The sequence below is a fragment of the Chinchilla lanigera genome, unplaced genomic scaffold (genome assembly GCF_000276665.1).
Source record: "Chinchilla lanigera isolate Chin_1 unplaced genomic scaffold, ChiLan1.0 scaffold00064, whole genome shotgun sequence".
Classification (NCBI taxonomy): domain Eukaryota; kingdom Metazoa; phylum Chordata; class Mammalia; order Rodentia; family Chinchillidae; genus Chinchilla; species Chinchilla lanigera.
In genome coordinates, this window is record NW_004955465.1 from 5599681 (window position 1) to 5621773 (window position 22093).

At 36.3% G+C, this 22093-nt stretch overlaps 1 protein-coding gene across 3 annotated transcripts; it reads left to right on the forward strand.

Annotated features, from left to right (window-relative positions):
• Nucleotides 1-47: 47 nt before the first annotated feature.
• Slc35b3 (solute carrier family 35 (adenosine 3'-phospho 5'-phosphosulfate transporter), member B3) lies at nt 48-21351 on the forward strand. 3 transcript variants are annotated; one of them, XM_005398842.2, is made up of 10 exons: nt 48-262; nt 5242-5538; nt 6778-6899; nt 10516-10670; nt 12160-12267; nt 15122-15219; nt 17239-17331; nt 17740-17851; nt 19572-19641; nt 20737-21351. In XM_005398842.2, the coding sequence occupies exons 2-10, from the start codon at nt 5338-5340 to the stop codon at nt 20885-20887; spliced, it is 1110 nt and encodes a 369-aa protein (XP_005398899.1). In that variant the 5' UTR covers nt 48-262; nt 5242-5337; the 3' UTR covers nt 20888-21351. The 3 variants fall into 3 exon arrangements, with proteins under 3 accessions (XP_005398899.1, XP_005398900.1, XP_005398898.1); XM_005398843.1 differs by having other exon boundaries at nt 86-185; XM_005398841.2 differs by having other exon boundaries at nt 94-185; nt 5242-5420.
• The last annotated feature ends 742 nt before the right edge of the window (nt 21352-22093 follow it).

Genomic DNA, 22093 nt, shown 5'->3' on the forward strand with positions numbered 1-22093 from the left:
GGCGCGCGCGCTGCGTTGGCCCCGGGTCACAGAGAGGGCGGGGCCGCGCGCCTGCGCACGCGCCTCAGGACACATAAGCGGAAGTGGCGCGCCGGCGCCGGCTCTGCGAACACCTTCTGGCGGGGCCCACTGCGGCTGCGGAAAGTGCGGGAGGAAGAGAGGAGGAAGAGGCAGAGGAAGAGGAGGTGATGGCGACGAACCTGGGGAGGGGGAGACGCTCGGTCTGGCTGAGGTGCTACCCGAGTTAGAGTCACCCTTTCAGGTGACAAACCGACTTCGGGATGGGCGTGCCCCGGCACCCTTCCAGTGCTTGGGATCCGGAGACGCTTGACGGTGTGCGTCTCCTTCATCCAGAAGGAGCGTTCGGGGGACCTTTGGGAGCAGGATGGCAGGAGCGGGTGACTCCCTTCCTTAAGGAGCGGAAACCGCCTAGCACGGTCTCCAGGGCAGAGCATCTGCTCCTCCTGGTCCCTTTACCCCCCTGGCCTGGACTCTCCCTCAGGCGCCCACCGGTGGAGTCACTGGACGAGGCGGAGTTCAGGGGTCGTTTAGGTTGTCCTCGCGGGTGTGGCGAACTGTCACTCTCCTGGATTCCCCACGACCGTGTTTGCAGTTTAAGAAACACTTCCGGGTTCTGTGTCGACGTGGGGTACGCAAAGGCACTCAGACGTCCAGTCCGTTGGTTTTGCCCTGGAAAGTGACTGTTCTCGCCAGACCATTGAGTTTGTCACCAAAAGCCCTGCAGGTTCCTCCAGGCTTTGCAGTTGAATCCTCCCCCTTTCTTTGCTTTTGAAGGAATATTGGAAATAGAAGAGGAAATGATTTGGTGTGCAACAGAATTTTTTTTTTTTAAATGTAGTGCATCTACGTTCCTTTTACGGGGGGTTATCAGACGTCTGGAACTTTGAACTCTTTTAAGTGAATTGAGATAGTTTGGCAGTTGAAAGAAATACATTCAGTATTTGAAAATAACTTGGATGGCGTTATTTGGACTTAATAATTCAATAAGATTGAGCCCTAATTTTAACTTTCTCCTTTGGGGAAAAAAGAGTAACTTAAAAAAGCTAGCAGTTTCTTCAACTTTGTAGAACAAAATATATATACAAAAAAGAGATGGAATTTTTTCTATTTTATAACCATATGCCGTAGACCATGATTAATAACCAAAGTGCCTTTACGCAAGGCATGATGGTTATACGATATGTTTGTAACATTGAATATATCAGAATACGAGTGGAATCATGTTTTTTAAGTTTTTTCTTACAGTCTACCTTTGTGGTAGGAATCTTTTAGGTTGGAAAAGACTGGATTGAGAAATAAACTGAAATCAATTTGACTTCAGTAGATCTTGTAAGTCAGTATTATCATTAAAATATTTAAATGTTCACTATGTACTGGAAATTCTGTCTTTAATTTCATTTCTGCTATTATTTGAACCTCAAAGAACCAAAGTTAAATATTTACATTTAGGAAGAGGGCTCAAGCAGCGGTTCATAGTTGTGATTTATTTCTATTTTGGTTTCAGAAGTTAGAGTGAACGTCATAGGAAAGCAAGCTGTTAACTGCTTTTAATTCCAAGTTTGATTTTCCCCTGCACCATGAGGACTTTGGCTGTTTCAGTGATAGTATCAGCCATCAGTGTTGAAATGAGAGGTAGCGGACCTGAGAGATCAGAGTTTCTCAGTATCAGAGGTCTTCACGAGTCATGGTTGCTGATTAGTAATACAAAACTGCATTCTAAAAGCAGGGCTTTAAGTGACAAGTTTTGTGGTACTCATGCCTCCGGAAAGCAGTGGAAGTGAATTTATTTCCATGTTTATTTCAAATGCTTTGTGGGAAATTTAGAAGAGATGTTGGTATTTGGCGCACATGTTTAGTGCTGGAGCAATTGGTTCTATCTGTAGCCCAGACCTGCAGCTCATGTGATTATCAGGAGGAGTAAGGATGTTAAACGGTGGGAAGGAACAGAATAAACATCTATCTATCTATCTATCTATCTATATGTTTTAAAGTCTAAAGCTATTCTTTATCCTCAAACTAGCATTTGGAGGAGAGGCCATATATGGGAGAATAACTTTGAAATACTCTATACCCAATTCTTCCAAGTAAAGCAAACAAATGAATAAAATTTTATTTCTACTGACTTGATTATATTTCTTGTGTTGCATAATCATGCCTATTTTGAGAATACAATTTTAAAACATTTGCTCTTCATGAAACATTATTCTTTGTAAATATTGATAACTGAGTATCCCAATATATGTCACTGTACAGTTTCAGTTCCTTACCTTCAGTTCCTTCAGGTCTTTCTGCTAAGTATCTTTCTGCTATCAGCTTATGGTTTGAAATACACTATAATTTGAAATGCAATATAGTTAGCAGTAAAAAAATGGTGTTTGCAAGAGTACAAAAGAGTCCTTCATTCAATCCCTTACATTTTCATTATGTGCTAGATCATATGAAGGAGAATTGTCCCTTGTCTTATGGAATTCATATATTTGTAGAAGCACACAATGAAAACCAAAAAATTATTCCATTATGGTGTTGATATCTATTAAAATACATATGATGTGCTATGAGAACCTAGGACATTAATTGATTTTTAACTTATACAGTCTTAAGGGTGTAGCATAATTAGAATTTGTATTGAACAGGGTAAAAGATGGGTAAAAAAAAGAGAGGGGGAAAATAATATGTCCATGTTTGGACATTTTTAATATGAGGTGCCAGTGGAGCTTCACTGAGGTAACAGAGAAGTATTTGGAGAGTCTAGGTTGGAAATCCAGGTCCATATTTCCAGCTACACATCAAAGGAATGCATCAGCTCCAGCACACCAGGCCAGACCAGGAATATTTCCAAAAACATGAATGATGAAAACTAACATATGGGCTGTCATAGTATATGTTAGGCACTTTTACATTTATTTCATATAACCCCAACAAAAATCCTATGATAGGTTCATTTTTAAAACTCCTTTCTGTTACAGGTACAGAACCTAAAGCTCAGAAAGTTTGAATAATTTCTCCCAAGACACCTTAGCTAGTACGTAGCGAAACCTGATCTTGAATTCAGATCTAAATTTCAAAGCATGGAGAAAGTACCATACCATGCTACCTTCTTATAATATTAGCCATAATTGTAATGAATCATTAGAATATACTTGGCGTTTTGCTGAATTGGAAACATCACATGAAAAAAAAATGACTTTATAAAAGCGTTGCCTTCTGGAGAAAGGCAGAAAAGAGATTTCCTAGTGTTATTCTGTACATGTGTATAAATACATAATCATTAGTTACACTTTTTTCTCAATCTCTGTATTCTATAAGATTTTCAGTTATACCCATAATATATGCCCACACCATAGTCCATTTTAGAAATCGTATCCAAGCAGAGGATGAGTGATTGCAGCAGAAGTTTTAAAATACCCAGAGGAAGTTTCATTTTATTTGATTCATTGATTATTAGGTGCAGGGTATTTGATGGGTAAAAGTCACAAATGTTTTGATGCCTGAGTATTGTTAGTTCCAAGTTGTATTCAGAACCTTGATCCCTCGCTTGAGTTACTAAAGAGGATACCATTAATTTCTGTTAATCAGACAAGTAGGATTTGAGTCTTGCCTTTCAAGTTCTGTCTTCTCCCAGCTGGGGAAGTTAGGGAAGGTGTCACAGAGGACATTAAACACAACAAAATCTGACCCAGAAAAAGAAGACATGAGATTGAAAGGACATCATGAACTGAAAACAAGGATCTTTGGATGTTTGTGGTATATTTCCAAAATGGAAGTTGGGAAGGGAGGGAGAAGAAGCTTAGAAACCAGTATGCTGCCAGGTTTGTTTTTTTTTTTTTGGTTTTTCTCCGGTACCGGGAACCGAACTCATGACCTTGCGCTTGCCAGGCAGGCGCTTTTGCCGCTGAGCTAAATCCCCAGCCCCGTTGCCAGGTTTATTTAAATGGTATTTATACATAGGAAATTGTTGTTAAGTGTTTTGTTACTTCTATGTTTGTTTTTTGATCAAGTGCTTAGAGAAGATAAAGCGTAATTTATAAAGAAAGTGGTACTCTACAAGATGGTATAAAAAGTCTTAGAGGTAACAATGATTGAAATATAGTGTGGGAAGAAAGAACAAAAGAAAATAATGAAAGAAACAGCAAAACTTTGTAAAACTACACATTCTTGCTTAGAAATACGAAAGGGGTTGTAAAAAACATGTTTTGTACCTGAATAGATACAATAAGTTACAGGTTGTATTCAGAGGCTTGACCCCTCATTTCAGTTGCTGAATATGACCTACTTAATCTCTCTAAATGAGCAAATTAGAAAAGACAACTGTAATTCTTACCACTTTATCATCATATGACAATTCTTTTGACAGATTTCTAAAGGGAAGCTTTCAGAATTATTCTTATGACTTCAGCCCTTAGAGTCTAAATTTTTGTTCTCATTGGAATTGTAATAATGAATCTTTTCTAGGAAAATAATTTTTCATCATAAGTGTGTTCTGTTCTTTAATTGTTACAATTCTGTAGGCTTTGCTTAACCTTTGTATGAAATTCATTTTTTCGATTTTTATAAATCCAAAGAGAAATTGAGTCATCTACAGTCCTTCATAATTTTTTTTTAAAAAATAATTTCTTTCCAGAGACTAACAAAAGATGACACATTTTCTAGTCTTTTAGTCTCTATCGACTTTTAAAATTAAAATGACTTTTTTTCCAAAGGAGGGGAAAGTTTTCTTTTAGCCTAAGTGTTGCTAAAGTGTACTATCCTTTCTCTAGCCCTGAAAAATCTATCTTATAAAACTTAACAGCTGTGTGACTTCACTTTAAAAACAGCACTAGCAAATATATTTTATAATTGTTTTAGTGTTTAATGGAACATCATATAATCCTTGCTCTGTACATGATTGACCTTATACATAAACTATTGTGAGCTTTAAAAATTACATATTTACTAGATATAAAATATATGTCATGCTTAGTTCTTTGATGAAATGAATACTAGGTTAGCTTTTAAATTATTGCTGTGGAAGTATGTACATGTTCAATTTACTCTCTTTACTGGGCAATGGTATATTGGAAAATAGTTATTGTTTTGGTGGTTTGGAAGCTGAGATAATGTATTAATATACAGACACAATCGGTTTTATCTGCAGGAGTAAAGTATACATTAAATTCTTATTTGGAGCATAATACTATAGAATCTAAACATTTTATCTTAATTGCTTATTTCCTTCTGTAGAACTTGGCCGAGCAAGAAGCAGAAGAAAGACTGAATGAAAAAGAGGAAACCAATAAAGAGAATTCCAGAAGCACTGAATGCAGCAAAATAAGAACAATGGACCTCAAGTTCAACAACTCCAGGAAATACATCTCTATCAGTGTGCCATCCAAAACCCAAACAATGTCGCCACACATCAAGTCAGTTGATGACATTGTAGTACTTGGCATAAATCTCAGCAAATTTAGCAAACTTACTCAATTTTTCATATGCGTTGCTGGAGTTTTTGTATTTTACCTAATTTATGGATATTTACAGGTAAAAAATAGCTATCGTTTGTAATATGTTAGCTATTGATAGCTTTTAATGCCACTGTAGGCACTTATTACAGGGTGCCAGTGTTCATAAGCTGGAGTTTTTATATAGTAATAGCAAAAGTTTCTTAGAAGTAAATTAATTGAAAACAAAGTTCAAATTTTAGAGTTCAATTTTAAGTGCAGAATTAGGCCATATAGGACGGTCTTGCCAAATTAATAAAAATGAATGTTTACTATTTAGCATTGCCAGGTGGGGTGGCGCACACCTGTAATCCTAGCCCTCACGAGGCTGAGGCAAGAGAATGGAAGATATCACAGTGAATAACAATTAGACATAGAGATTGAAATGTCTTAATGAAAAACATTTTTCCTTTTAGTAAAGTTAGCAGAGAAAAATGAATTAGAAATGTAACCCCTAAATTTCGTTAGATGTAATAAATTTTTTTGTTTGATTCTGTAAAACTAGGATGTGTACAGTTTTATTTTAAATTGGGTAAATTGCTGAACTACTGTTTGTAGCTTTATCAGTTTTCACTATGTAAAAACATTGCTACTCTTACATATAATTGCACATGAAGATAGTTCAAAAGAAATGGTTGGACTTTGGTAATGTGAGTGATGTGTACATGCTCATATGCACAAGGTAATAAATTTGTTTTATTCGATTAAGATTAGTCCAGATAACTTTATTAGAATACCTCTTAATGACTTACTTAAAATGACTTATTAATAATTGATATGAATGTTACTTAACAATAAAATATTATTTTAGCCAAATTAGCCATTCCCTATATAAGGAAAAGTTTTATATAATTTATGGTACAAGAATTTTGAAAAATAAAAATATTGATATGAACTGACCATGTTCCTATAGAAAAATAGGCCTGAGATGTCCAACTTCTAGTAAAACATGTTCTTTGTATGAGGTTTTGTATCAGCCACCATTTTCATAGTTTTGGGCAAATCTTTTCATTTTGGTCTTTATTTTTTAAATAAGGAAGCATAATTGGCAATTTGGTTTAGAGTTACTGTGTGTTGATTTTTATACCTGGGTATCTAGTGTCAGTTCTTGAGAAGCACTTCTAACCCCTCTAGAGTTACCCGTAAGGAGCACTGTGATTTGATTTTTGTTGGTGCTGGTGTTAATGTGGCTTGATTTCTTCTAAAATAATGTGTTTATAAGAATGAGGAAATTGATCTGCTCCCTTGAACTTAACAGTATTTGTGTGTCTTTTGACAGGAACTAATATTTTCAATGGAGGGCTTTAAGCCTTATGGCTGGTACCTTACTTTAATGCAGTTTGCATTTTACTCCATATTTGGCTTAATAGAACTTCAGCTTATTCAGGACAAAAGGAGAAGGTATGTCATTTTTTTTGTTAGTTAAAAAGTATTTTAGTATTAGTTGCATCTTTTAAAAACATTTTTTACCATGCTGAATATGCATATAAGTTACATTTTCTAATATATCTGATCATAATCTCTTTGAGTATAAATCAACAATACTTATAAACATTTATACACTGAAAAAAATAAGGTCTGTAAGTGTGATGTTTTAAGAAGAAAAAGGCTCAACTTATGGTAAAGTATGTTCTTCAAACATGACGAAGTGTTCACAGGTGTGTTTTTTATAAAGTTCACTGAAATAAGTGCGATTGTTGCAAGATGGTGCAACAGAATGGTGAAGTAAAATAATCAGTATCTGTTTTTATAGTCAGTTTTAAAATGTGAGGTAAATGTTTTATAGGATTTATCCAACTAACATTGTCAGGAAATCTGAGATCTGCATTCGTAAACATTAGAGAAATGCATTTCAGTTATTTTTATTAAAACCAAAAGTATTCATTTGACAGTATCTCTTAAATTAAGCATCTAGATTTGCAAAATATCTTGATCTATTTTTATGGCATAGTCTTTGTTTATAAACAGAAGGAGATTAGGAATTTGATCCTTTTTTGTGTAAGTGTAACAAGTAAGGTCGTCATCCTGTCATATCATACGCTAGTGTAGGAGCCCCTGTTAGGAAGCAGAGGGTGAGAGGTAAGGGCCACGCAAAGCCTCGTCTGTATTTACAGCCACTCACATTCCCTGTTTTACAGCCTGAGCTCTGCTTCATGTCAGATCAGCCGTGGCAGTGGGTTCTCTCTCATAGGTGCACAAACCCTGAACTGCGCTTGCTTGTGAGGAATCTAGGTTGTGTGTGCTTTGGAATCATCCCTAATCTATTCCATTCCCACCCTTCCTTGTCCCCATGGAAAAATTGTCTTCCAGATGGGTCCCTGGTGCCAAAATATTGGAGACCACTGCATGTATATTGCACAGTTAAAATATAATAAAGACTATAATACTGACATCCTGTCTTCTTTTATATAACTGTTGAATCCTTAAAAGGAATTTCTTGCAGAGTTTTACTTTTCAACGTAAAATGGTTTTGAAGTTTGAAGGTAATTCTACAATTTTAATTATTCAAATCCATGACACAAGATTTTCCTTTAATAAGGAACTGCAACACATGTTTCTTCATGGATCTAACTTTGCATCTCATACTTTACTGCCAATACATTCTTGCAGCCATTATGGAGAAAATACTTGAATTGAGAATATCATTGTCATACTTCAAAACTACAAAATACATCCATATATAAAAAAGTAATAACTATATTTGTCAAGACTAATACATAGAAAGCCTGATGATGCATTACCAATTGCAAACTACTGGGCTTCTGATTGTTTTTAAGGTAAAAGACACTAATGCTGCCTTTGTTATGTGAGGATGTATCACCCATTGCATTTCAGAAAGAAACCCCTCTTCCCAGCTACTCAGGTGATTTGGGGAATGGGCTGTGCTTATCCCAACAAATGATCCACATATGATCACAACATATTCAAAGCCAAAATAGTTTGGGTTTGATTTACACATAAGAGAAAGGATTGGGGAGAACTTACAGATTTAAAATAAATACAGGCCAGGTGTGATGGCACATGCCTGTAATCCCAGCACTTGGGAGGCTGAGGCAGGAGGATTGTTGCAAGTTTGAGACCAGCCTGGGCTACAAAGTGAGCTCAAGGCCAGCCTGAACTGCATAGCAACACCCTGTCTCAAAAAGACCAAGAAAACAAAACAAATAAATATAATTATGAATCAAAACCTGTTCTTTCTAAGCCGTATTAAAATTCGTTATAATGAAAATATGCCCAATCTTGGATTTCTTTTTTTTAGTACACACTCATTTCTGACTTTACATAAATGGTGTTGCTCTTTAGACTTTTAGTTATCTCTTTGCATAGTGCCCCCCATCTCTTCATAAATTTAACTAAGTAATAAGACATTAGAAAGCAAACAGGATTCTGAGTTAGAAAACATAGATTTTGGTTTCGGCCTGTTTCTTACAAGGCCCATGAAGATCTCCAGAAAGTTTTTGACTTTCTCAGTTTTATTGAGATTCGCTATGGTTATATGTAATGAAGCTTATTGTGTGTATTTCACCAAGTATTACCTTGTGTACTTTATTAATCTTTGTAATAAAGAAGATCCATCAAAATGGCTTTGGAGGAGTTTTTAAATTATAATTTGTCCACCACTCTGAAAAAAGTACTAAACAAATGAGGTACTAAATAAAAGAAACAATGAGAACCCTGGAGGCAAGCTGACGCAGTCAGCTTTCTCATTTACCAAGAAAAGCAAAGACCCGACGGAATGCCGAGAGTTTCATGAGATCACGCAGAAGTTGCTCTCAGGTGGCATCTCTCGAATGTAGGTCCCCTGAGCTTCAGCCTCATTTTCTTCCTCCCTGTACTATGCTGCTTCTCTAATGATTTCTTACAGTTCTTTGCACTTGAGTTTTTATTTTCTGGCCACCACTGTTTGCAGTTTGTCTTTGATGATGGTGATGTGTGCTGTGGCTCTTCACCAACGAAGACAGCGTGGAAACATTCACGCACACTGATGCTGCAGACAGGCAGGATGAGTTATTCCAGAGGGTTTTTGATGCTGACTATGTATTAAGTAGAAGGTCCTCAACTGAAATGTAAATGATGCACTTGAATTGCATTTTCCCAGTAGGTTATTTTGCCTTATATCTAACTGTGTAAAAGATACCAATGAATTTTGTTGCTTTAAACACAATTACAAATCCCAAAATGGAAATGATATAAAAGTACACAGTAGTATAAGCCAACTGTGTGAATAGTGTCTTATGGTGTTCAGCACACCAGTATACAGAATTACTATTTTAGACCTTTAAATATCAGTCAAAATCAGCATATGCTCACACTGTGGCTGAAAATTCTAAAGCTGCCAAATGAAGAAGTCTTGTTAGTGAAATCCAGATAGAACCAGAGTTTGAGATTATGAGGAGAAGGATAGATACTTCCTCATTAGGTTGGTGATGATAGCACTGTATGGAATGCAGAGAAGTGATTTGTACAGTTGTGGTAATAAAAATCATGTCTTGAGTTTTAAAGTCCGTGTACTTTTTTGGAGAAATTCTGTTTAGGTTATTCTACTAGAATTGATAGATGTATTTCCTGATGCTAGATGGAAGCATTAGGAAACAACTTAAAAGTTTAAAATTGGTTTAAAAAATTAGTTATAAAGTGCTTTTTGCCATTACTTTAAAACATGATCTCTTTTTCCTAAACTTAGTCCAGATGACTTTTATCTATAGCTGGAACTGCTGTTAATTCTTTCATCAGCATGTATGCCTTCAGTGAGACTCTGAGTAGCTCTCTTAATATATTTTCATGTAGTTGAGAGACCTCTTTTAGGATTGAGCAAATAAAGGTACATTGTTATTTTTGTCAACATCCTTTTGAACAGTGTTGCAGCTTTAAGAATAATGCTATTTTTACCGGTATTTCCAGAAATAGCAAGTAGAAATTAGAAAAGGAATTCAACATTTACACATTGTAAACACACTATCTTAAAGCATTATGAATCAGGTCCCAAAATGAAGATCTTAAAAATTGTCTTTTACAGAATACCAGGAAAAACCTACATGATAATAGCTTTTCTAACTGTGGGTACTATGGGGCTATCAAACACTTCCTTGGGCTACCTGAATTACCCTACCCAAGTCATCTTCAAGTGCTGCAAACTGATTCCTGTTATGGTAGGAGGAGTTTTTATCCAAGGTATAGTAATGATATATTTCCATACTACTTGAAACTTTATGACATCTGGCATTAGGAAAACACAACATTGTCATATTTTTAGTGCACTTTCTAGACACTGTAACAATTCTGTTACACAATACCAGTTAGTTGTACGATGCTTTTTGCCATTACTTTTTATTACCACAGGTTTTATAAAAATGCTGATATTTATCTGATGTTCCTCAGGATCAGTAATTTGGACTTGGAGTGAAAAAAGAAAATAGTATGTTATTTTATTTAGAGTTTAATACATCTCCACCAGTCCAGCATTCACACTAGTATACGGAATTACTTAGAAGTGCCCACAGAGTTACTTTTCCAGTTCTGTCACTCTGTCCGCCAAGGCTGCACACTACCTCCACTGCTCAGTGTGCAGTCTTTGTATTAAGGTACAACTTACTCTGAGCAGACCTTTTTTATTTTTTTGCTAACCCTGCTGGCTTATTTGTAGCTTAGTGCTCCAGCTCAGCTGTAATCTATGTGGAAATACGAGGAAAGGAGAAAGCAATCTGCAACAAGCAGTGAAACAAGTTGTTCTTATTCATCACATTAACTGCCTTGAGCAGCATTTGTGTTTTGATAATCAAGTGTTTCTGTGTCACTGAAGTTCTCATACAGCCTGACTTCATTTTATGCATGAGAAGCCATCCCCCAATAACTTGTTAAGATGAAAGTGTGTATGTCAGTAACTTACCTATCTAATGGTTCACATACAAAAAAAAAAATTAACCTCAATCCCTGTTAAATCACATTTAGAACCTCAAATAGGTATATATATAATATATATATATTATATATTTCCTCACCAAAAGTAACCCTACATTTCAGTTTTTAAACTACAGGTATAGTAAAATAACTTGTTACCTGCCTATGGTATATAATAGTTAGCAGTTCCTTTGTAAACTTAACAACTATAAGAAAATGTATAGCCCTTTTTATTACCCTTAAATAGAAAAGGTACTTATTGCTGCAAAATTCTTAAATGTGTGTGGATATGTGTTATCCTTATCAGTTTCTCCCAGCACAAAACCGTGTACTGCATAATGTTTTGGTCAGTGATGGGCTACATGTAGGATAGGGATCCCCTGAAATAGTGTCTCCTAGTGACAGCATAGCTCTTGCTCTGCGTAAGTATACTGCCTGGTTTTCACAACAACAAAGTCACCTAACGATGTCTTTCTCTAAACATACCCTTGTTGCTCAGTGCTGCGTGACTATATGTGTTTTATTCATATCTTGAATATGAAATACGATCTCATTTCTAGCTTATAAGGGCATATTGGTGCCCAGTGATATTTTATTCTTCAGAAGCTGTTCTATAACTTCCCTCATGCCTTGATCTAAGTGTTCTTCATACTTGGCATAAGATATAAAAACATATCCCTGATCTACTCGGATAAACACATAGATCTAACCCTGAACTTCATCGTTGGCATAATGAAGCAGCGCTTACGTTTGTTTCTTACAGGAAAAAGGTACAACATTGTAGACGTGTGTGCTGCGACATGTATGAGCCTGGGCCTGATCTGGTTCACTCTTGCCGACAGCACAGTTGTACCAAACTTCGACCTGACAGGCAAGCAAGTCATTTATCTTCCTAAATTTTATTATGCACATGTTAGTTTAGAGTAAGATTTTCTAAAATCTCATAAGGCTTTGAAAGGATGGTATGGTGTCTGTGATTCTCATATCTAAAAGGCGTTCAGAATTGCTATATTGGTTCTGCTAAAAATACCACAACTTGAAATACAACACTTTTTTTTAGTTCTGTTGTATTTTGACGTGATAGGAGACTGTCTAGTGAAAATCTTTACCAAGTAAACGATAGGTTAATTTTTCATGAGCTGAATTGGAAGTGTAAACCTAGGTTATAGGGGAATCACAGTAATAATTATTTTTATTCTCATTGTTTTGAAATAAGCTTTGCAACTTGTATATTTAGGAGTACTTTAGGTATATTATATACTACATGTACAGTGTTATCATTAACATGACTGAGTTTTACCAATAAGATTAAAGTAGTGTGAAATCATTAAATGACTGAGTTTTACCAATAAGATTAAAGTAGTGTCATCTAGTCTCCTAAGCTGACAGAAACAGTATTAAAAGTATCTAGATCTTCAAAGAATCTCTGGGAAAACGTGATAATAGTAATAATAACATCAGCAAATATAAAGCATAATTCCTTGTGAGGAAAAAAATCAAACCATTCGATAATGAAAAAAATTTAGTTTGTGTCAGCTTCCCTGTCCCACCTAAGACGCACATCTTACTAGTTGTCAGGAGTCTTCCCTCCTAACCTGGCTGACCGAGCTGACTCACTGAACATAAGTATAATCCATTCTGCCTCCTGGAACAGCCATTTAATTTGCACAAGACCCCCATAGACCCTCCCACCCTTTCCACTAGAGTGCTTGCACTCACTGCTTGATTTCAGGAAAAACTTAGACATACTTTCAGCTGTCTCTGTCAAGGCCTGGACTTTTTAGGAACACTTCATTCTCACTTGTTGGACTATAAAGAAAAGGACACTTGAAAACAGAAGGAATTGGCTTAATGAAACAGCAGTTTTAGAGAAGGCACTGAATTTGCAAGAAGAGATGTGGATTCAAATTGTCTTTGAATTTCTTTGAAATATAACGAAGAGTAAATTGCCAGACCTCCTTATACTTCACCAACAAAAACAGACACTCATTAGAAGTTGCATCACATGCAGCTTGTTGGGAGCGAGAGTGAGGTAGTGGAACCGTGGGTACGAAGTCACATCTGCAGTAGGAGTGGCAAGGATGACAGCATGGAAGAGGTGGCCGTGGATTCTGAACTTCCCACTGTCACGGATATCAGTTGTTCTGAGTGCTGTGGGTGTATTTTTTAAGAGGATGAGAGCCCAGCCATACTTAGTCATGAAGAATAGTAGATAAGCACCTACCCATTTTCTCATCTTTTATACTGTATTATCTAAAGGAGATGATATTAAAGTGAATAAAGACATAAATAAAATTTAAATGTGTAAATTACATATTCACACTTACTCAAATATATGTTCCCTTTAAAATATCCCTCCTAGGATACAATTTTGGTGCTTCTGTAATTTTCATTGCTGAGAACACTTTTGGAATATTCTTGAGCTGCCTTTCAGCTGTTAGGATGTTCCTTTAAGGATCTTCAAAAATCACAAGACCTTTTCTTTTTTTTTTTTTTTTTTTTTGTTTTTTCTCCGGTACCGGGAACCGAACTCACGACCTTGCGCTTGCCAGGCAGGCACTTTGCCACTGAGCTAAATCCCCAGCCCCAAGACCTTTTCTTTTGAGGATAGATTCGTTATTTGAAACCAGGAAAAGAGCATTCAGAATCAAGTTTGGTGAATAAAAATGTATGATTAGGCAATAAATACCAAAGTTAGATAACAAAAAAAAAAATCAAATTTAAGAAGTCTTGAAAATTTTTAATTGAGGGGCATACATATGTGGACATACACTTTTTTTGCTATCTGTGATCCCTTACACGTTAAGAAAAAAAGAAAGTTTCTGTAGACCCATCAGATTCGCAGGTGGTTTCCTCTTTCTGTACCTGTCCAGTGACCAGACATCCTGAATACTTAGTTACTATAATAGCCTATTCTCAAGGGCATGCACATACTTTGTGCATTGCGAGAAAGAATGGTGCTCTCGTAAGAGCTTGTATCCATTACAATTGTGTGATAACTTAATGTTGTCAAACTATTTAAACATTAATATAAAAAGAGAATTGTTTCTGTAAAAACTAAGTTAATTGAAACAGTGTTGTTGGCAGACCAGTAAAATCAGTATTGAATTATGTGCTGAGATGAAATAACTAAAAATTGAGGGGACTCATACAAAGGTGAAAGGAGTGTGTACTCCTTTGTTTCAGAGTTCCCTAGTTTGGGGTGTAACTTTAAATAGAAACAACATGGAACGCATAGAGAACATGCGTTATGAATATGGTTTATACAGAAGAAAGAGAAAACGTAGACTTCTAGTCAGGAGCCAAAGAAAAGACTTTAGCAGCTGCCTACATGTTTATGGTTTAAAATTGAACATTCTAGTAATAGAGCTTTTTCATGACTTTTCCCTTGTCCTCTGTTTTTGTTTTCTTTTGACTAACTGACTAGCCGTCAGTCCCATCAGACTTCTAAGAGCTTCTCTACTGTTTAATGTATTTTTTCAAATCTATAATGTAGAGTAAAAGTGGAATGATGGTGACAGCATTCCAGTTTACTAGAGTTCATTTCTGTTTGTTTTCATTCACCCATGTGCTCATTGCAGCTGGCTGTGGGTAAGAATAGTCAGCATCATGGAATAAATACGGTTGAAGATCTGCTTTGTTGCTCAGATCATTTAAACATCTCATGGAGCCTGATTGTAGTCCATAGTCTTAAATAAGAACACCATTTCTCTGCCTTCTTCAAGGTGTGATGCTCATTTCCCTGGCACTATGTGCAGATGCTGTCATTGGAAATGTACAAGAGAAAGCCATGAAACTTCATAATGCTTCTAATTCTGAAATGGTAAATATTCTCATGCTGTTTCTTCATATCAGACAGACTAACAATGGTGATGTACCTACTTTTATGAAATAGTTACAGCAGCAAAGACTCACATTGCATTTTTAAACTAGTGTATCATTATTCCCATCAAAGTAATACATTCAAATGTTGTGGGAAGGTAAAAGGAAAAGCTACCACTTCCATTCCTCATAACTTTCTAGCTGTTTAATCAATTTTTTTCTCACTGATTTAGTTTTTTATCTATTAAAAATTCTTGGGGCTGGGGATTTAGCTCAGCGGCAAAAGCGCCTGCCTGGCAAGTGCAAGGTCGTGAGTTCGGTTCCCGGTACCGGAAAAAAACCAAAAAAAAAAAAAAAAAAAATTCTTTGTTACATCATTTCCTCTTCTCTTTGTATTTTCTATATACAGGTTTATAATTTTCATGTTGTCCAGTTCATCTTTTCCTTCATAGCATCTGGCTATCTATCATGGTTGTAAAGGTCTTTATCACCAATTAAGATTTTACAGATTTCACGCTACTCCAGTGCAACACTGAAGCAAAAGAAAAAAAAAATGTCTTCCATATGACCACCCATTTGTCCCAATATTTATTGACTTACCCACTTTTCCAGCTTGTTCTAAATGCCTTCTTTATTATATCATATTCTCCTGTAGGGATCAGAATTGAATTCTTCAGTACATATAGCAACAGCAGTTTTATCGTACATTTACCGTCTGTTAGGACTAGCCACCATTGTTCCTTTTCTTTTTCAGAATATTACTACCAATAGTTATTCTTGGGTGCTCATATCCCCAAATACACTAGAAATCCCATTGGTATTGTGATTGGTATGGCATTGAATTATAAATTAATGTAGGGAGAATGGCATCTATACACTTGATTCTTTCAGTCCAAGAATAAGGTATGACTTTCCTTCTATTCAAGTGTTTTTCTTTTTGATGTCTAATTCTATTAGAATTTCATGTTTTCTTCATGTAAATCCAGCACAGTTATTGACGTTATTAGAGGTTTCTTCTTTTTTCTGCTGTTACTGTAAATAACATCTTTTCTCTATATAGGGCTATGCGTGTTTGTTTACATTAGTTTTATAAGAAACTCCTTGCTGAACATGGCATTAAGAACAATGTAGGTACATTCTTCCCTATTACTTCCTCAGCACAGAGTGAGCTATCCTAAATAAAATCCTAGTGACATTAATCTTGATAGGGATTTTCTTGAGCATCATCACTGCTCTTTTAAATCAGGTAAGGATAGCCTCAGAGAGAAGTAAAGAATTACTTGTGGTCAGAAAGTTAACATGGTGTAATGCTTAAGGTGGTAGCCTCTAAAGAAGAGCCTCAGCTCATATCCCAGCTTTACTGCTCTCAACTCTATATTTGAGGTTCTTCACTGGAAAACTGGATAATGAATACTGGACTAAGAACAGTTATCTCCTAGGTTGGTTGATGGAAATCAGTGGAGTAGCCTATATAGCATGGCAGCACGGTCCCTGACTCACAACAGGTGCGAAGTTAGGTGCTGCTGTTGCTGCCACTGGTGTTTATGAGCCCTGTAATAAACCAGGGCCCAAAGGTTGGTAGGAAAATAGAGACATGAAGCAATAGATATGCCATAGACTTCGAACTTTCATTAGGTATCAGTATCTTTTGCAAACTTAATATTTAGGGTTTTATATGTAATTTATAAGGGTTTCTTTTGCTGGTAACATTTTTGAAATGCTGACATTAAAATCTGGCTTGATTTCAGTAATTAAGCTTAACAAGAGCAAATAATCATGTAAGCATATATGTAAAATCTGCTTTGCTGTTATTTGTTATATAAAACAAGGAATCAACTTGTAAACTATTAAAATCAACCATTATTTCCAAAAAGTTAGGCCACATAGAAATGATATTATTGTAGAACTGTTTTGTTCTGTGAACGTAATTGAGTAGATCAACTGAACTATATATTTAAAGCCCTTCAGTTTTGCACTTTTGATTTGATAGTGCTTTTATACACTATTTTGTCTACTCTAGGTTTTGTACTCATACTCAATCGGTTTTGTATACATTTTATTGGGATTGACAAGCACTAGTGGATTAGGCCCTGCAGTGACATTTTGTTCAAAGGTAAATGTTAAACACTTTTTTTTTCAATAAATATCTTCTGTTAAATAGTTTTCTCTATATTTCTAATTCCCCTGGTTCAAAAAAGGCTATTGTTGATATAATTTAATAACTCCTCAAATGTAATGTTGCAGATCAGAAATTATTTCAGAAATGAAATGATTGGTATTTAAATTTATTTTATCCTTGCTCTACCCTATAAGTTAATTTTTAAGTGGTTCATGATATAGAGTGGAGGATTTTAATTTCATTATTTTCCCATTAAATCAAAACTAAATAGCTTTGCTTGACTGCATTGTCAAATGGCTTATTATTGCTCAAGAAGTTGATTAAAATCTGTGGTTTTATTTCATGTATAATACCTCAGGGTTTGTTTTGTATTCATCTAACAAGCTTTTCTATTTCTTGCAGAATCCAATTCGGACCTATGGCTATGCATTCCTTTTTTCCCTCACTGGGTACTTTGGAATCTCTTTTGTTCTGGCACTGATTAAGATTTTTGGTGCACTTCTTGCTGTAACAGGTAGGAAGGATTTACTTGGTTTGACTATGAAATAAGTATTTGCATTTTCTCTGATGATCTTTTCCAAAAGATAAGGGCAATACCATCTCCTCATTAAACAGAAATTATATTTTACCAGTTTATTCTTTGGTTTCTGATGTTTCTTTAAAACTCTATAGAAAAGAGTATTTTATCTTAATTATCTGTTTTGAAGTTTTAAACTTTTTTTTTTTAAATTGTTGCTGGAGGGGCTGGGGATTTAGCTCAGCGGCAAAAGCGCCTGCCTGGCAAGCGCAAGGTCGTGAGTTCGGTTCCCGGTACCGGAGAAAAAACAAAAAAAAAATAAATAAATAAATTGTTGCTGGAAATCAAACCTATGGCCTTGCTCATGCTAGACAAGTCCTCTGCCACTGAGCTACAACCCTAGTCGTGAAGGTTTGATTTTAAGATCAGATGTCAGTCTTGAAACACCTTAGAACTTGCTATTCAAGTATGATGGGGTGAATACTTTCAAAGAAAATACTGCCTTTACATGCTTTTAGTTTATTACTGTTCCAGTTTTCTTGTTTTTTGAGTGTGATAGGTGCATTTTAAACAAAGCTTTTTAGACCCTTTCCTTTCATACACCTTTTAGGACAGCCACCGGATTAGGTTTGCTCATCCCTGGTGATAAATGGCCACGTGCTCTGGGCAGGGACTTTGCTCAGCACTCTATAGGAATGGAAGTTGTACTTGGGAAAGTTGCTTTGCAGGAATGTACAACAGTGCAAGGGGAACCCCTCGTGATTGGGTGTGCTGTGTCATTTCCTAGAATTGTGGAATACTGCCATTGTCTTGACAGTGTAGGCAGGTTTTTTGGTTTTTTGGTTTTTGGTTTTTGTTTTTCTGGTTTTTTGTGTGTGTGTGTGTATGTTTTCCTCACTCTTGTAAAAGAAAGCCTGAGGTGGTAGTAGTAATACCCAGTACATACATAGCCTTTATTATGTACCAAAAGCCACTCTGCATATTTTATGTATATTAATTATTTTAATCTCAGCACCATGCTGAAAAGTATGCCCTGCATCGTTCCACTTTACACATGGATGAGCTGAGGCACAGGGAGGTTAAGGGGCTTGTCTGCTGATCAGCTAGAGTCAGGAGGATTCCTGAAAGATTCTGTGGCTTCCCATCTGCTGAGCGGCTGTCTGGCTGCCACGGCGCCTCCATAGTCATCAGCAACCGGGCTGCTCCTTTCTGCTGTGCTAACTTCATCCTCCTGCGAGGCAGTGGGATGGAGTGGAGAGGGGGAAATAAACCTTTCTCTTTCTGGAAACCTAAAAAGCCACACTCACAGATCCCTGCACGCAGCCTCGTCACCTTCCACGCCTGGCTGTAGGAGGGCCTGGAAGGTACGCGCAGCTGAAAATAGGTGCCCTTCTACTTAAAACCGATACTCGGAGTCAGGCCCTTACACCTTTCCAGAGCAGCTTCTTCACGTGTTCATTTCTTCGTGCATTGCGTATAGAGTGCCAGGAAGTGTGGTGTCGGGCTATACAGATGAATACGGTCAAGCTGTAAGCTGCACAGCAGCAGGAGCAGTGACTGTTGGTTAGTCGGGTGATTTTTAGTTTGTGTTGTTCCCGGCACCTCGCGTAGGTTCCCTGGCATATACTTGGCTGTACATATTTAGCAAATAAGTGATTTCCAGAATTTTAGTAAGGGAGTAATAAGCACATTCTAAACCAGTTTTTTGCCCCTACAGTGACAACAGGAAGAAAAGCAATGACCATTATACTTTCATTTATATTCTTTGCTAAGCCCTTCACAGTTCAGTAAGTACTTTTTATTGCATTTCTTCATTTTTAGATACTGTTTCACATTTCCTCCAGAAAGCCTTATTTTCAGCATTTACTTTTTGTGCAGTGTGTTGATTGTTATATAAATTAATGTATATTTTTCCCTGTTGCTCTATAAAGAATCCCTTTCATCTTGACCTTGTATCTATTGATAGGTTTTCTGCTGTCTTAGAAATGTTTATCATTTGCTGTCTTGAATTTATTGTTTTCTATACTTAAAGTGCAAAACCAGAGTGATGTTGTTTCTAATAGGAATAAGTGTGAATGGTGTGCAAACTATTGAGAATAAGGAATTCCCCTTACTCGTGTGCAAATACCTTAGTTACGTATTTGCAGGACATGCTTTTAGAACTATTTGTTTATTTGTGGGCTCTCTCCACAAAGGATTTGCAGTAGAGAGGTAATCTATAAGTTGTGTCCTAATGACTTAACTTTGGTTTTGACTTTTTATAAAAGCATCTACTCTTTTCAAAACTATCTGGTGTTTGAAGTTGGCATTATTTAAACGTATGTTGGCTGATAATTATGAAGTTTCAAACCTAAACTTAGCAAAATATAGGTTAGAGTGACAGTAAAATTTTCATCACTGTACTGTAGAATATCGGTTGTCTACAAATTTTTACATGAGTGCGGTATACATTATAGTAATTACATTACAATGATTGGTCTGCTTCCTGAGGGATATATCATCCTTTTTTATCCTTTTATGTTCTACCCACCTGAGGTAACTAGTTGACTATGAGTTGAATCCCAAGTTACTTATCCATTGTTTTAAGCCTTTGGTTGGGGTTGGTCTTTGTCTACTGTGATCCTCAACATGTGCATGAACCTCATTTTGTGTAATATTTTGTAAAATACATTTTCTATATACATTCAATATAAAAAATATGAAATTCTGTTCTATCTAATCTGACCAAAGAATACTACTTTTATTGTAACAGTGTTATTGTAAGGCTCTACTAGTAAAATTTTATTCTATTGAATAATTACTGTGAATCGATCATGAATTCTGTTAACAATAAAGCGTTAACCTTGTTAATTTTAATAACCTTTCTTCCATTTCTCTCATAGGTATGTGTGGTCTGGCTTATTAGTTGTCCTTGGCATATTTCTCAACGTGTACAGCAAGAATATGGACAAAATAAGACTGCCGTCAGTGTATGATCTGATAAAAAAGGCAGTGGAAATGAGAAAGACAAGGACGTTGGCACAGACGGTATAAGTACTGATTTGTCCTGTTAAAAAATTGTAAGGGAAAAATCAGTAATGAACTTTTCAAAAGAGTGTGTCCCAAACCAAAGGATCCGAAGGCATGCTATCCATTGTGGATGGGTCATGTGTGAAGTGGTTTTGTGGCCTCAGCCTTTCTTCAAAGCACTTGTTTTACTCTTTGACTTCTCAAAGAATCAGAAGCTGCAGCTAGCACAGCTTATGGTAAAATGTCACTGTGAAGGGTTATCCTAGCAGCTTCCTGAGAATTTCACTGGCAGCGGACCATGTTGCAAGGCCAGCTGGATATCATTATGACACATCAAAGACGTTGACATCTAATAACACATTGTTTTGTCGTCATTTCTTTTTGCTGGTGTTACTTGAATTGATTCTCTGTTATAAGAGTAAGTTGATGATTTAAGTCCAGGGAGAGTAATACTCATTATAAATAAAACTATCCTGTGATATTTTTAAGGGATGTGTTAATAGGATTTTGTTAAAGAGGGAGGTAGAGGTTGGAGTAAAGTTCAATATGTGCTGTAAAATTTAGGTCTTGTTCTCATACTAGAAAAGTATCCTGAGAAAACACAGCTGGTTTTATGCAGAATGTAGGCAAGACAGTAAAAGTCATTACCATCTTGCATCAGTAAGTATATATAGCAAGAATAATTTGCTACTGTTCACAAAAGAAGTGCTGAAAGAAGAATGATTTGGATTTTTTTAATTGAAGAGAAAGTAATTGTCGTAAATTATTATCAAGTAAAATCCTAGTTTTTCTTACAAAAGTAAAATTCAATTTGAAAGTTTGAAGATGAGGTAGGATAAACTTAACAAGTAGATTTATAATAGACAGTATTTTCTCTCCATCCATTCAGGCTATTGTAACAATATACCATAAACTGGATACTTCACAAACAACCAAAATTTCTTTCTCACGGTTCTGGATGCTAGGAAGTCAAAGGTGGAGGCGCTGGCCAGTGTGGGACCTGCTGAGGACTGCCCTCTGGTTTCAGGGGTGGTGCCCTCCTTCCATGTCCTCATGCGGCAGCCAGTAATCCATTTCATGAGTTCTGCCCAGTCATCTCCCAGAGGCTTCCTCCTAATACTATCACCTTGGAGCTTAGAGTTTCAACACGGATTGAGACCAGGACCGGGGGGTTCGGGAGACATAAACATTCAGTCCATAGCAAACTGCTTACATAGTTTTGAGTCTAAA

What these genes read in the sequence shown, in the direction of transcription:
- Slc35b3 (XM_005398842.2), top strand. Translation starts at nt 5,338, where the DNA reads ATGGACCTCAAGTTCAACAACTCCAGGAAATACATCTCTATCAGTGTG. An exon ending in ATGCTTCTAATTCTGAAATG is followed by an intron (nt 15,220 to 17,238) that starts GTAAATATTCTC and finishes TGTCTACTCTAG; the next exon opens with GTTTTGTACTCATACTCAAT. An exon ending in TGCACTTCTTGCTGTAACAG is followed by an intron (nt 17,852 to 19,571) that starts GTAGGAAGGATT and finishes TTGCCCCTACAG; the next exon opens with TGACAACAGGAAGAAAAGCA.